The 14,701-nt window shown below is 38.2% G+C and overlaps 2 protein-coding genes across 2 annotated transcripts; one reads left to right on the top strand and one right to left on the bottom strand.

The window, feature by feature from the left end:
- The first annotated feature begins 132 nt into the window (after positions 1 to 132).
- On the top strand, positions 133 to 11,051 carry LOC139934613 (centromere protein L-like). Its single transcript, XM_071928901.1, has 10 exons — positions 133 to 214; positions 1,325 to 1,487; positions 2,131 to 2,306; positions 3,078 to 3,168; positions 3,338 to 3,537; positions 4,012 to 4,099; positions 5,146 to 5,257; positions 6,208 to 6,310; positions 7,383 to 7,445; positions 8,420 to 11,051. The coding sequence occupies exons 2-10, from the start codon at positions 1,325 to 1,327 to the stop codon at positions 8,486 to 8,488; spliced, it is 1,065 nt and encodes a 354-aa protein (XP_071785002.1). The 5' UTR covers positions 133 to 214; the 3' UTR covers positions 8,489 to 11,051.
- On the bottom strand, positions 9,712 to 14,134 carry LOC139934614 (DNA replication complex GINS protein PSF3-like). Its single transcript, XM_071928902.1, is given in 4 exon segments — positions 9,712 to 12,594; positions 12,597 to 12,645; positions 13,697 to 13,734; positions 13,737 to 14,134. Coding segments are annotated over 4 exon segments (633 nt in total). The 5' UTR covers positions 14,098 to 14,134; the 3' UTR covers positions 9,712 to 12,409.
- Positions 14,135 to 14,701: the final 567 nt, after the last annotated feature.

Here is a 14,701-nt window from a genome sequence, read left to right as displayed (position 1 = left end):
TTGTGTACATTATTTAAATTAGTTTAATGCAATTAAGCGTTTTGTATTATGTGATTGAGGCTAAAAGATTCGCGCTGATTTCGAAAACTGAAGGTCGTATTGACGAGCGCCCTCTATTGTTTGTAAAATTCACGAAGACAGACCATCAATTTCAAGACGAATGATCGACGAGACTTTGTAATCCAGCTTTGGGAAAAGATGCATCGTTTGTCAGGTATATGAATATTCAAATATCTCTAAAAGCAAATGACAAATTCCAATGATGTCTTTATTACCAATTCAATTCAGTAACATTCCTTTATTTCAATATGAGTATTGAGTGTGCTTTATGACAAAGATAAAAAAGTTTATCTGATAATCACTGGCTGGATTGACCTTTTTTATAAATCTGTTTTATTTTATTTTAGAATAAACAAAAAATTACAAATAAATTAAAATAAATTGGGAAAAGAAAAAGACGTATTTCTTTTTACTTTCGTTTCCCGGTGTCCTACTGTTTTTATATTAAATAACCGTCAAGACACCGTCAACAGGCCGCCAACACAAAAAGCAGTACTTTAACATTAACATTAACAATCAACACAAACAAATACATTTTCAATTGACAACATATTCGCAGAGAAGTAGGCCTACGTATGCTATTGCTATCTGCTATCTGCTATCTATGGGCTAACTTATTATGCTTTAGTACATGCAGTATGAGTAAATTGGGGTGCTGTATTCCTTTTTTTTCTCTCGAAATTTTGACATTATCTGTCTTACTAGCCACTAGCAGGACCGATAATTAATTTGTCAAAATTTCAAAAAAGAAATACAGCGCCCCCAGTCACTGTACTACCTACTTCAGTTTAGACGTTGAGAACTATCAATCAATGTAGGCCTATTATGACTCTTGTCTTGTCACTTGACATTCTGGAGGTTTGTTCCGCTGTCGTCTTCATTCTCTGTGGAAACAATAGTGGAACGAACATCAGTCAAAGTTCTACAGGAGTAATTGCGCTTAATAAAAATGGAGTTTCCAGTTTTTCTAACCAGTGCAGTGTTCAAACTTTTTGATTTGAAAACTGTCTACACACATAAACAAACATAATAGTTCACTCTTAGACCCAGCTACCTCCTTGGACCCAGTAACTGGGGCGCTCTACTCCTTTAAATTAACCAATTCTTACATCTGTCGGTCGTACTAGCATGACTAGTCTGCTACCTAGCTACGTCCGCAAATGTCAACGGAGTACAGCGCCCCAATTACTTGGTCTAGTTCACTCTTGTTTTGTCAAAAAATGAACTGAAGTTTATTTTTTTATCTTGTTATTTGTTCCTGTAGATGGCATCATCAACGCAAACCCCTCCATCCCAGGTTGTGCATTTTGATAGCAGCAATAATGCTTCCAATAGGCGGAGTCAAGGTTCAACTGGTAGGAGTAAATCCTGGCCAGCAAGACGGCACACGCCCTACACAAAGACCCCAAAATCCAGACGGCTTCATGGTATGGGCAGACTGCATTCAATTTCAAGTTATTCTAGTTTCTTTCTTCATCCGTCTATCATTTCCTTAATTTTTGACTGTGACATAATATTATAAGATATTTTGTTTCTGTCCAGAAAACTTGGTTGGGAATTGGTCATTTGAGTTTCCAAACTTTTGAATAGCAATGAATAAATATTAACATCATTTCTTAAATCGTTGTGTGTCTGCAAGAAGGGTTTAAGCTTGATTCCCTTTCTTCAAGGCACACAAAAAGTACCCTTTTTCCGTAACAAAATGCTAGGTGAGCACCAAATTGGCTCATGACAACAATTTTTTTACTGCCATTTTTATTGCTAGAACTATCCAGAAGAATTTAACCTTCCAATAATGACTGGAAAATGGCAGAAAACCGATTATCAAGCTCAGTTTTCTAGTAACATTTTCTGGCATTTCCTTCTTTTCAAGTAATACAATAATTCTTCCTTTTCATCAAAAGTAAAAATTAAAATGCCACTATCTATTTGAGCTTACACATTAGGTTTTGCTTTGTGGTACATGTACATCAATGGTTCACAACCAGCTTTCTCCTGAAACCTATTATTATTATTATTATTTTTTTTTAAGAAATGTTTTTTTTTTTTTTTAACGATCCTAATTTACAGGGAAGACCAGCAAGTTAGAGAGGACACCAGTCCTCCCAGTTGGCGAGGCACACTCTCTGAAGCATCTCTTGAATAAAACATGGCATGTGTATCAGGTGACTCCACTCAACAACTTCCAGCAAACTACAGCGGCTCTGAGGAAATACTCAAAGCATCTATCCGCCGCTCTTCAGGCAGTAAGTTTGAGGAAGGGACAGGGGTTAAGTTGAATTGTTTTGTTTTCACAGATTTTTGTTTGTCTCCATCGAGAAAGCTCCATTGAACTTCTGAAATTTAGATCCTTTTTAATGAGTGGGTGTGTTTACATTGAATTACTTTAGTCATTATACTTAATGGATCAGCAGTCAATTCGCCAGGGCAGTCAGCACCCTGCTGGTTTCGCATGATCCACTCAACTGTTTGAAAAGGAATTATTGCATGGAGATAACAGGTGTGAGTTGCCAGATGAAAAGGATGTTTTATTCTCACTTATTTCCTTTAATGGAGCTCCGATATTGTGTGCTGTTACATGTATGTTTATACAAATGTAACCATTTCATGAGGAGAAAATTTAAAAGCCAGTTTTTACTGGTTGTTATCTGCAATAATCAATCAAAATGCACTCAATATTTGTTTTAAACTACCCGCACATAGATCCTTGTCATTAAACAGTTATTAACATTTTTTAAATAAACACGCAAAATCATCCACCCCAAAAAACTGAAAACACATCTTTAAAACAATATGGACGACTCCTTGTAGACACACCTCTTGTCAAGACCACGTGCGGGGAATTATCATTTTGAGAATGACGATGTGAAATGTCCAATAGTTATTCATATTGGACTCCATTATTAGATTTTCTCATGGACAATGTCAAACATGGAGGTCAAAATAATGGATGACACGTGACGGCTTTTCCACTCAATGAAATAAAAAGTAATTATTCTCATTTTTTACCTTTTTAGGAATCTCAAAAGGGTATCGGAGTGGACCTGGAGAGTGAGGTTGGCGACCGGGCAATTTTCAATATTTACAAAGGACTTGTGACTTCTGATGGTAAAAATAGACAGTTATCACCTGATTTTTTTTTCACAAAAGCCAAATACATATTTTTCTGCCATGTATGCAAATTAATAGCAAGACATTTAGCTTTTCAAATTTTTTGATTCAAACGTAGTATATCTACACTGTTTTTTTTCATGTTTTATTTCCCCTGCAATTCTAGATAACACAAAGGCAGTAGAGTTGACCATCAAGGCCAAAGGTCAAGGGCGAGGGGTCAGCGCCAGGGTCATCTGCCATGCGATACTGTGCTCCGTTGGAGCTGAGCGTAGAGACCAAATCGCCGACAGGTTAACCGTGCTTCCTGTGCTGATGATTAAAGGGACTGCAACAGTCACAAGATATGTGGTCTCCTGGCTGCAGGTGTGTAGCTTCTTTTATACTTAATAATTGAACCCAAAAGTCGCATCCCTTTAAAAGGTGATCCCTCTTCTACCGCTTTTTAGCTAGTATCTTAAAAGTTGAATGGCTTCTGACTTTGTTTTGCCCAAAAACTTGAACAGATTTCTTCATTTTTGAAAATATTGCATTTATGCTTTGTATTAGTTTGTTTTTTGATGTGGTGCGTTCCCAATCCTGTCAGGTTGGCGCAGAAATTACAGTTCTTGAAGGGGTACAGCAATTTTGGAAAGGGGCACTTCTATGAGGCAAATTGAAATTTGTAATGGAAGTTTGCAAAGGGCACCACAGCAGTTGCTGTGGGTCCCAGGTTTTTTTTTTTGAGGCGTGAGTTACATATTTGCATAAATGCAGAAAAGATTCACAAGATTTGTAGTAGTTCTATACCTTGTCATCGTTATATACACCCATTCCTTTTCTTTTTGTTCCGACTTACAGACACATTTTGATTGCCACATCAAGAGAATGACCTTTAACCCCATGGCCCTTATGTGGATGGTGTCAATGTGGGCCGGTGTTTCCACAGGTCAGTACACACATTATATTGTTTGCATCCCTGTGGAGATGTCTTTTGCTCTTTCCTTTGTCCCTAGAGTTAAGAACCACCCATAGACTTTGTACACAAAATCCTTGTGGAGCAACCCAGTCTTTCCCGTATGGAGACTCTTTGTTTCCCCATATCTGGTTTGTTATCAGTCTCCATAAGGAAGTGAATATGAAATCAAACGCCTACATTTGTAAAAGGCACCCGTCTAAAAGTCTCTTTGTGAGTTTGAAACATTTGTTAAACTAGAAATGTTGCTCTGGTATCTACCATTTTTTACACCCATGGTGCATGAGCATTGTTTACCCCGGTCACCAGGCCACTGACTTCATTCCTTACACCATCTCAGCTCCCTGGGGAGTATACAGCTGGTGCTGCCAAAAGTAGTACACCAAGCTAAATCCATCACAAGAACCATCACTGCACTGAAGGGTACCCATTTACCCCTTGGTGAAGAGAAGCAATTATAGTAACGGTCTTGCTCAGGGACCAAGTATTATAACAAGGAATCGAACCAACACATCACTAACCTTTGCCACCATAACTAGAGTTTGTGAAACCTAAAAAGAATTGGTTTTGGTTGTTACAACCAAAATTAAGAACAATGTGTTTACATGCTGAAAATTGTGCATGGTTTTTTCAAAATTTTCCTCTGACTCGCACAACGGATTATGCCCAAGTTTAGACAGGTTTGTTAATTCATGTATATGGAAGATCTCTCAAAACATGAACACTGTCTGTGACCTATTTGTCAGCTAACCTGTATGATACCTTTAAATATTCTTGCATTTTTAGCTTGGTTTCCACACACCAAGACATCCCTGCTTTGAAGTTACTTTTGTATGAGCATTCTGTTTTGGGCCGAAGACCTTAACTGACGTCTTTGCGTGTCTTCACCCAACAGATTCACCGTTTACAGATCTCAATAAAACTAAAGAGCTACTATATGATCAGACTTGCCGTTTCATGCCCGTACTTATTCCAAGGGTCACAATATGATGAAATATTTTTTTCTCTATCTGCACTAGGAGTCAAGAGTAAACCCGTTGAACTGCTGTACACCTTCCCGTCAGAACTTGAGGGACTGAGTCGAGTGTCGTTTACGATAGAAGCTGCCAATGCCAAGAATGTTTGGGACAGGTAGAGTAATTATCCTTTCTGTTATGCTATGCGTTTTTTTTGCCGCTGTAACCAGCAACTGTTTTTGTCTTTGGCTGGTGATTAACCAATGGCCAATTCAACTGAAACTATGATTGGTCACACCCACGAAAAACGAAGCCGTGCAGATGGATCTAGAGCATTTGGGGTCTAGCCCCCTCTTAAATGTATCCTGGGTCAGTTTTTACACTCGTTAACTTCAGCCTAGACTGGTCCTCTCGTCTTTATCCGCAAGGACAAAGACAGGTAGTTGCTTTTCAGAACCAGTGATTTCATTGGATACAATGATTTTGTTGGATAATCGTGCAGTTAGTTAAGATTGCCCTGTCTGTGTTTTGATTGGTTCGATGATTGATTGTGATGTGATGCAGCTGACAAACATCACCTCGGACCAATCAAAACACACATCAGGGGCCAATTTCAAAGAGCTGCTTAAGCAAAACATTTGCTTAAGCACGAAATTAGCTCGCTTATTTTACACACATGTTACTGTTAAATTTCATACCATATACATTGCTAGTGACTGGTATTTAGCTGTTGTTTACTTAGCATACATGTATCAATTGAGTGGAGTCTTTGCTGGTAATCTGATTTTTCTAAGCAAGGTTTTTTTTTGCTTTTTCAAGCAAAATATGTAGCTTAAGCAGCTCTATGAAACTGGCCCCAGATTGGCCCCTTTAGGAAGCTTACTTTTGGTCCTCTGCTAAACGCAGTGTGCACTGTGTACTATGTACCTTACATTCACCTGTAATGTTGTTATTACACAGGCTTTGACTGCATATCTTGATGTGAAATGAATGTACACGAAAGGTGATTATGGGCAAGGATTGATGTTCAGCTTTTATGTAGCCATCGGGCTTAAGATTGGCACAATAACAACGCTGTTCCCTTGCGACTTAAAACATTCCCTGTTTAACTTTGACTCTCTGCAGTATTCATGATGGGGAGTCGGCAGACATCACATCTGACGAGGTTTCAGCCTTCATGAAGGCACTGGAGGTTCACTTCTTCCAGCATTTCAAGGTTCACCTGTCTGTGAGTATACAGAGTTTCTGCAGCTCCTTAAAGGCAGTGGACACTATTGGTAATTGTCAAAGACTAGCCTTCACAGTTGGTGTATCTCAACATAATGCATAAAATAACAAACCTGTGAAAATTTGAGCTCAATCGGTCGAGATAATAATGAAAGAAAAAATACCCCTGCAACACGAAGTTGTGTGCTTTCAGATAGTTGATTTCGCCACCTCAAGTTCTAAACTTGAGGTCTTGAAATCAAATTCATCGAAAGTTACTTCTTTCTCGAAAACTATGGCACTTCAGAGGGAGCCATTTCTCACAATGTTTTGTACCATCAACCTCTCCCCATTACTCGTCATCAAGAAAGGTTTTATGCTAATAATTATTTTGAGTAATTACCAACAGTGTCCACAGCCTTTAAAAAGTCTTAATTTGAACTATCCAAATTTAAGGCCTTAAAAAGCATTAAAAAGTGTTAACTTCAGTTGTTTTAGGTCTTTTATAAAGAGGATGAAGCATGTATCAGCTCTCAAAAAGAGACGAAATAACACTGCATGTAAAAAAGTCACCAAATGTGAGCAGTTCCCTGTGTTCAATTATTTGTGGTCTTAAATTTTGTTAAGGGTAGCACGAAATATAAGACTTAAAATGGCAAGCTATTAAGTACAGCCTTCCACTTCCAGAAAAGTGGACAGACCCAAACACTTTTTACTAAGATGTTTACAGATTATGGACAACAATGATTTGAAAAGTCATGAACCAACAGTGTGATTTATGCTGAAAGGCAACATTGTCACAAATACTGAACACCTGACGTAGGTGCAATTTTAAGAAACTGTGTCAAACCAAGACTAGACAAGTCACTGAAGTGCAGATCTGACTACTTTTCGCAGAGAGTCATAAACCAATGGAACAAACTCCCAAAGTATGTGATTGGAGCAAAATCAACGAATGTCTTCAAACACGAGCTAGATAGACATTGGAAAGATATGGGGTATTTAAAGGCATAGCCTACCATTTCCCATCAAATTGTAAGTGTAAGTGTAAGTGTACTTGTTCATTTGGTTGTGTGTCTTGCTCTGCTTCACAGGGACTGACGTTATCAAGAATTGGGACACCCCTCGTCTACATTGGCTCTGAAGGCAGACTGAAAGTAAGATCATCATTATTATTTATACTTATATTTTTAGAATTTTACTTATATTTTTAAAATTCTGTGTTTTTTTATGATGCAAACTGGAAGGCAATTTTCATGTATTTAAGGTGATGTGAATAATAATTGAATTTAAATTGAATTGAATTATTTCTTTCTGGTAATTGAACCAAGGGACCCTCTAAAAAGCGACTAGCACTGTGACCAGGGGCCAACTTCATAGAGCTGCTAAGCACAAAAATTTGCTTGCCATGAAATTGTTACCTTGATAAAAACAGGATTACCAAACAAATTTTCACGTGATTTTCAGGACAAGCAAACAACAGCTGAATACCAGTAACAAGCAATATGCGACAAATGGAAATTTGGTTGGTAATCCTGTTTTTATCAAGGAAGAAATGTCATGCTAAGCAAATTTTTGTGCTTAGCAGCTGTTTGAAATTGGGCCTTGAAGGCTTGTTGCTACCTGTGTAGACCTTGTATACTAGCCCTCTGCTATTTCAGTGTCAAATATGTGATTTAAGACTACCTTCCACCTACTTTTTCCCGCTTGAATTTTCAATTAGAATTTATGAAAGAATTAGCAATTTAATTAAAGTGCATACGCACGGTTTTGTTTATTTTTGTGCAGAATTAGCTTTTTTTATAGAAAATATCCTTTATGCTGAAGGAAAAAAAACAGGAATAAAATACAGGCCTGGGACGGAAAACCCCCAAATAGTGAAAACCAACGTAATCAGTTATACCCAAATCATACAAGACGTCCAGTGCTTTGGTTTGGGTGTGTATTCTTTATCCATAATAATAATAATAATAGGTATTTAAACAGCACTCTCACACAGAGTACCACAGTGCTTTACCAGAAACAGTAAAGTAAGCAAATAAATAAAGGCACTAATAATGGTAAAGCCCATTGAACAGGAAAGTTTTTTTTTTTTTTAGTGTTATTAAATATTATTATTATTACATTGCAGATACTCGCAGAGAGTTCTGTGCATGGAGTATTGCAGCACATAACGGAGCTTGCAATGGACAACTTTTGAAGTCATGTTTAAGCCAAGAGCATGCTGAACATGAAAACAAATGTGACGGTCAACGCAGCAAGATGGAGAAATAAAGGAAAACTGAGTTTTGGAAAGAGAGTTTTATGAGACAGCCATCGATTTCAACAATTTCTTCCTAACTTAGGATTAATCTTAGGACTTAGGACGAGATAAGTTCCATATCCAAAGCCGTATCAGGCATTGAACTCATCCCGACGAGTTAAGGCCGAGTCACACTACAGCGATAATGAGAACGTTAACTATAACAACAAAAAGAGAATGCAGTCTATTGGTTGAAATGCTCCACGCAGAATACGCCCATGCTCCTGCATGTCCTGCATTTGTATCGTTTTTGTTCTCGTTATCGGGGCCTGTGTGACCGGGTCTTACTCATCCTAACTTGAGATAGGAATAATCTTAGCGTTTCGTGAAATCGGCTGCAGGTCACTCTGTCCATCTTGTACACAGAGCTTGAACTTCAATCTTGAAAGGGTGTGATAATGTAACCCGGAGGCTGCTGTCAGAGCATTCAGCATCAACCACTGTGGTTATAAATAAAGGAAGAAAAGGGTAGTGACGAGTTCTTTAACGGCCGTTTAAAACCGGCAGGGTCGTTGCCGTGTGATAAAGACCCGAGCCCAAGGCAAGGGCCTTGATCGCATGGCAGCGACCCTGCAAGGTTTTAAACGGACGAGTCACTACTCTTTTATTCCCATTCATAAATGCCCTTTTGTTAAAAAAAACTTTTAAAAAAATACAATTATAGACGCTTTGACAATTGAAAGTTTGGCGTTTGAATTTATTTTTTTCAAAAAACTTTGTGAAGAATCTGTTTGATGTGCGTGGGTTGTGTGTACAGAAACTGTCTGGGGTATTTATGAATAACAGTTGGCAGTCATGTCTTGTGAATGGTACGGTTTGCTCAATGAAAAAGGGATATTAGTTTGTAAATTTGTAAAACTGTACAAAGAGGGACCAAATTGGTTGCAACGCCCCGTTGGTATGTTCTCAGCACATGCTGTCAACCTTTTTCCACAGGTTAATGGGTTTGTTATGTGTTTATTTAATTGTTTGTATTTAAGTGTGTTGTTTAGTCCAGGTATTGCCTGGGTTTATTTAAGTTTAATTGTTTATTTACTTAAGTTTTATAATTTGGTTGCATCTACCATTGACAATTGACATGACCAGTGCTACACAAAGATATTGGCAGAGTTTTGTGTTGCCCCCCCCCCCCCCATCTAAATAAATCACAGACTCCAGTGTTGATTAACACCCCCTGTAGGATGTGTGGTATGGTCCAGCTTAGGATATCAAGGCTATGAGCTGACCAGAGTGTACGAGGTGGTCAAGAAAATGGACATATCAAAAATATGTCGGCCTGTGCTACTCGAGCGGGTGAACAAAATTAACAGCAATGCTTTTAAAACTTAATTATGATTCACCCCAATTGCATGATTTTGAAAAACTAGCTTTACAACTGCCATTGACGGCTAGAGTAAAAATGACAACAGTTTTGAGACATCTACATATATCTATATCTATTGAAAAATTAGCTAACCACAAAACTTAATTCGACCTGGGTTCCCCTCCTTATAATTAGTTATGTTCTTTCATGTCTCTTTATTATAATAACGAGGTGGCAGTCTTAAAAAATAATTCTACATTTTTCTGGTTTGTTTAAAGGCAGTGGACACTATTGGTAATTGTCAAAGACTAGCCTTCACAGTTGGTGTATCTCAACATATGCATAAAATAACAAACCTGTGAAAATTTGAGCTCAATCGGTCATCAAAGTTGCGAGATAATAATGAAAGAAGAAAACACCCTTGTCACACGGAGTTGTGTGCGTTTAGATGGTTGATTTCGAGACCTCAGGTTCTAAACTTGAGGTCTCGAAATCAAAGTCGTGGAAAATTACTTCTTTCTCGAAAACTATGGCACTTCAGAGGGAGCCGTCTCTCACAATGTCTTATACCATCAACCTCTCCCCATTACTCGTCACCAAGTAAGGTTTTATGCTAATAACTATTTTGAGTAATTACCAATAGTGTCCACAGCCTTTAATTCTTGTTTTACTAAGAATAGAATTAGTGACATTAACTTTACTCAACATTCTGTCAATACTTGTTCTTCTTTTTCAAAACAAAGTTATGTTTTCTGCTGGCGTGAAATGTTTTACCTCAATTATTGTACATGTAACACTGATGTAAACTGAGCATGTTTTACTTAGGATCAGGCATACCACCAATCACCATAATCAGAGTCCAACAGTTTGGATGTTGAGCTACCATGGTGTTAGATTTTGTTAGGGTAAGGAAGGATCCATGCCTGCATGGAGTTAAGCACAAAGGAGTTGGGATAAAAATTAATCACACTAGAGGGCAGAACTTTCAGTACTTAATAGCAAAACTATTATTTTGTATTTTATTCTCAAACGCTTGACAGTTTTGAAGTTGCATTTGTTAAGAACTTTGGACTCGTGTACTAATTTAATAACTAGTTAATAATGTAAGTCGTGGCTATAAGACAGGTTGTTGTAAAATAAATATTGTAAATAACAGAACACCTGTGAAGTCATACAGTATGTCTTTTTATGGTCATTAATTTTACAATCCCTTTAAATCAGGCTGCATTGTATGCTGATTAGGGTCAGGGGTTTCTATCGTAGTTGTCATCTCGGTGACTTTGTGGGACATCTGCTCTTGGCAAAGTTGGGTTTGAATACCACGCGAGTAATATGCCTGTGATTTTATTCACAGAACTTGGGGAAAGTACCGAGTATACAGTGCTTACACACATTGGTGTAAGGGTTTAACCGAAACAATAATTCTTTATCATCGTACAAATTTTACATCAACCATTGAATCATTGCAGTACCCGCTGCTAAAATATAGGATTTGAACTGCTAGCATGTCTAGCTACCGGGCTATCTCGGTGGTCTAGTTGGCAATAGACTGTGCAAGTCTCCGCGCGCACCGGAGCGAGAAAACACGACAACCGAAGAATTTTATTTTTGTATGACTCAAATCTTTGCTTTAATTTATTCTTAATGCCGAATCTGAACCACAAAAATACCCTATAGAGCTTGTTTAAATTAGTTTTAGCAGCTTTAAACACATACACAATTATCGGTTAAAGTCTATGTATCGACAAAAGTAAAGCTCTGGGACAAGGATGTTTGTTTGGTCTTAAATTTTTGAAACCCCTTTTGTAAATCTTCGCCCGATTGTGAAACTACTGAAAGCTGGTTTATACGCGGACGCACGATGGTCGCAAGGGCGTTAGATAAACGCGTGACGCAGTTTAAAGAGGATGCCGACGACTAAACGACCAATGGAAAGGTTTTTCACCCCGCACGACCAAAACAAGCGTCTGCGTAAGTTTCGTGATCGGAGATGGGCACAAATTCTTAATTTTTACCAAGTAACCTGACCCGAGGTCAAGTTTAAATATCGGATTTTCTTTGTTATTATGTTGACTTTATTTTTATTTTTATATATGATGTTAATTCGTATTACATTTTTAACAACATATGTCATTTTTATGGTCATAAACTACATTAAACTAAAGTAATGACGAAACAAAATCTCCCCAACGTAAAACTCCATAAGGTTGGGACCACAATGGTCCAGGAAGTTCAAATCTGCGCGAGACTTGCACAGTCTATACATCTGCCCTAGATTAGCAAAGGTCGTGGGTTTGAATCTTTCCTGAGTAATTTTCCCGTTAATTTTTTTCCACAGAACTTGGGGGGAAAGTACTGGGTACAATGTATACAGTGCTTACACACATCAAGGTAAGGGTAAAACCAAATGATAGACTCCGCTTGATTTGATTTTAGTAAATTACTACAAATACTCAGCCCAGAGGAGTAGTTTATTTTTGGGATATCTTTATGTCCCATGAAAGGTTGGCTCGGAGTCAATCTCCTTCGTCCATTGCTGCTCTCTTCCTCTTTCTGTGGCTCGTCACCATGTCCGATGCCGACATCTTCGTCATCTTTCTTGTTTCCCACTTCTGGAAATCCAACAGGCTCTGTTGACTGGCTCTGAAGAGGGATCGTTCCATCTCATCCAGCTTGTCTGTCAGCTTGGATGTTTCCTGGTCAGTGCATTCTGAGAATTGTCCATGATGCGACGGAAGCGGTCGATGAATGTCTGAGGATGAAAATAGATTTACAATCATCAAAAATACAATGTAATAAATGAGAAAAGCATATTGCAATAAGACAAAATATTGTCTTTGAATGTCTCAGTAGTCCAGTACGTCATGCATTATTTGTCTTGGACTATGTCGCTGCTTGAAATTTACTCCTACCCCGCCCACCTTTTATTTATATATTATATATATCAAATAATAAACCACAAGGGAAACTGACTGGGTACATTTTAATTTATAAATGATTTTGGGTTGAACAAAGAAAAATTGACTAGAGCGGGATTTGAACCAACAACCTCCGTTTAACGTGCCGGCGCTCTACCAACTGAGCTATCTAGCCCTATGTTGGCAGTCTCCCTATTTCGTCAATATCTTTGTTCGGGGGGGTGCCTGTCAGAAGCCATTCAACCGCAAACTGCCGTGTAGCCAGGGATCACACCGAGGTAACGATACAACCAGTATATATATTTTTTTTATTTATTTATTATTATTATTATTTTTCTTGGCGGGGGGGGGGGGGGGGGGGGGGGCGAGGTTTCCGAACTTGGGCTGGATGGAGTTACCCCCTACATACTCCTACTACTCCTAAAGTACTAGAGAGAACCATGATATGGAGTTCCTTCCGCTAGGACGATAGTGGAACGAACCTCAACTCAGGGCCCAGGTCAAGGATTAATTTGTGCTAAACCACGTCCCCCACCCCTCTGTTTACACTACTGTCACTGATGATGCTGTACTATCTATACTAGTACTAGTAGGAATCCCCACTAGTACGTAGTAACTCTAGTAGTAGTACGTAATAGTACTAACTACCGTACTACTACGTAGTATGTATGACTCTCAACATGCTCAATCTCTTTTTAGTTTTAGTTAGCTACTTAAAGTAGTACTAGTAGTACTATTTTTAGAAGTGGGTAGTACATAAGTAGTATATATAAGTCGTACAAAGTCGAAAGTACATCATCATCATGGCTGATCATTTTAATTTTTCATCCATTTCCTTCCAACATTCAACAGTTTTAAATTAAAACTTCAAAAGTTCCAGCTTACCTGGAGTAATGACTTGGCAACATCATCCGATTCATTCACTCAAAACACAGCAGTTTGGTTCCAAACGAGTAGAAGTAAGGCCCCAATTTGTGAAGATCGACAACATTGGCATCTGCAGTGAAGATTTCTCTGTATCCAGCCCGGTAAAACTTGGGCATTTCTACGCTTACGATCTTTCTCTTTCGACTGCACAGACCCGTCGCCAGCCAAAACGGCAACTCCATTTTTGTTCCAGGCAGGATATGTTCATTGTCAGAACTCGAGTTTAAAAACCCCAAACGAAACATGGGCAGTTCTGTTTTGACTGGTACTTTCTCTTGGGACGACAGAATGTCCTCAAGATTGAAATAGTTATCAGTATTACTGAAGAAACGGGTGTATATCTCGGATGCATACGCCATTTCTATACACAAAATTGTGTTTTGCTTTTGAAACCGATTGATATGGCGGGAAAGTCAAGTAACTTTTACGTGTTGTGCATTAAGTTACGGGGGATTGTTGAAAAATTTGATGGGGAACAGACTAGTTGGAGTTTGGCGACGGGAAGAGGGCGCTATACTATGTGGGTGGAGAATCGGGACGTGAGTGGTTGGGGGGCGGGGGGGGGTCACTGATCGCGGGGAATTTCTTTTATTGCCATCAATTTGTTTTCTAAACCGACTTTTTTTTTACCTGAACAAAACCTGAATAAAACAAGAGTAATACCTGAATAATGCTACTAACTTTCCGTACTCGGCCTAGTGAATAATATTCAGATCTAAATTATTTCCTTGCCAATCTTTCATGAAATGGAATTTGAGTGGAAATTCCACTCAAAGATTTTACCCTTTTAAACATTTCAAGTTATCAACACTGAAAAAGTTTTTTTTATCAAAAGAATAACGTCTGCTTGTCTTTTGTTGGCTTATTTATTTGTTTGAATATTTTTGAAGTTGGGTTTCATAAAACAATATATTTCTTGTGAAATACCACCCTTTATACGATTTTAATTCATCAAGGATAATC

Source organism: Asterias amurensis, chromosome 3 (assembly GCF_032118995.1).
Source record: "Asterias amurensis chromosome 3, ASM3211899v1".
NCBI classification, from domain to species: domain Eukaryota; kingdom Metazoa; phylum Echinodermata; class Asteroidea; order Forcipulatida; family Asteriidae; genus Asterias; species Asterias amurensis.
The sequence above is the reverse complement of the archived record's forward strand: the minus strand, read 5'-3'. Positions and strand labels throughout refer to the sequence as shown.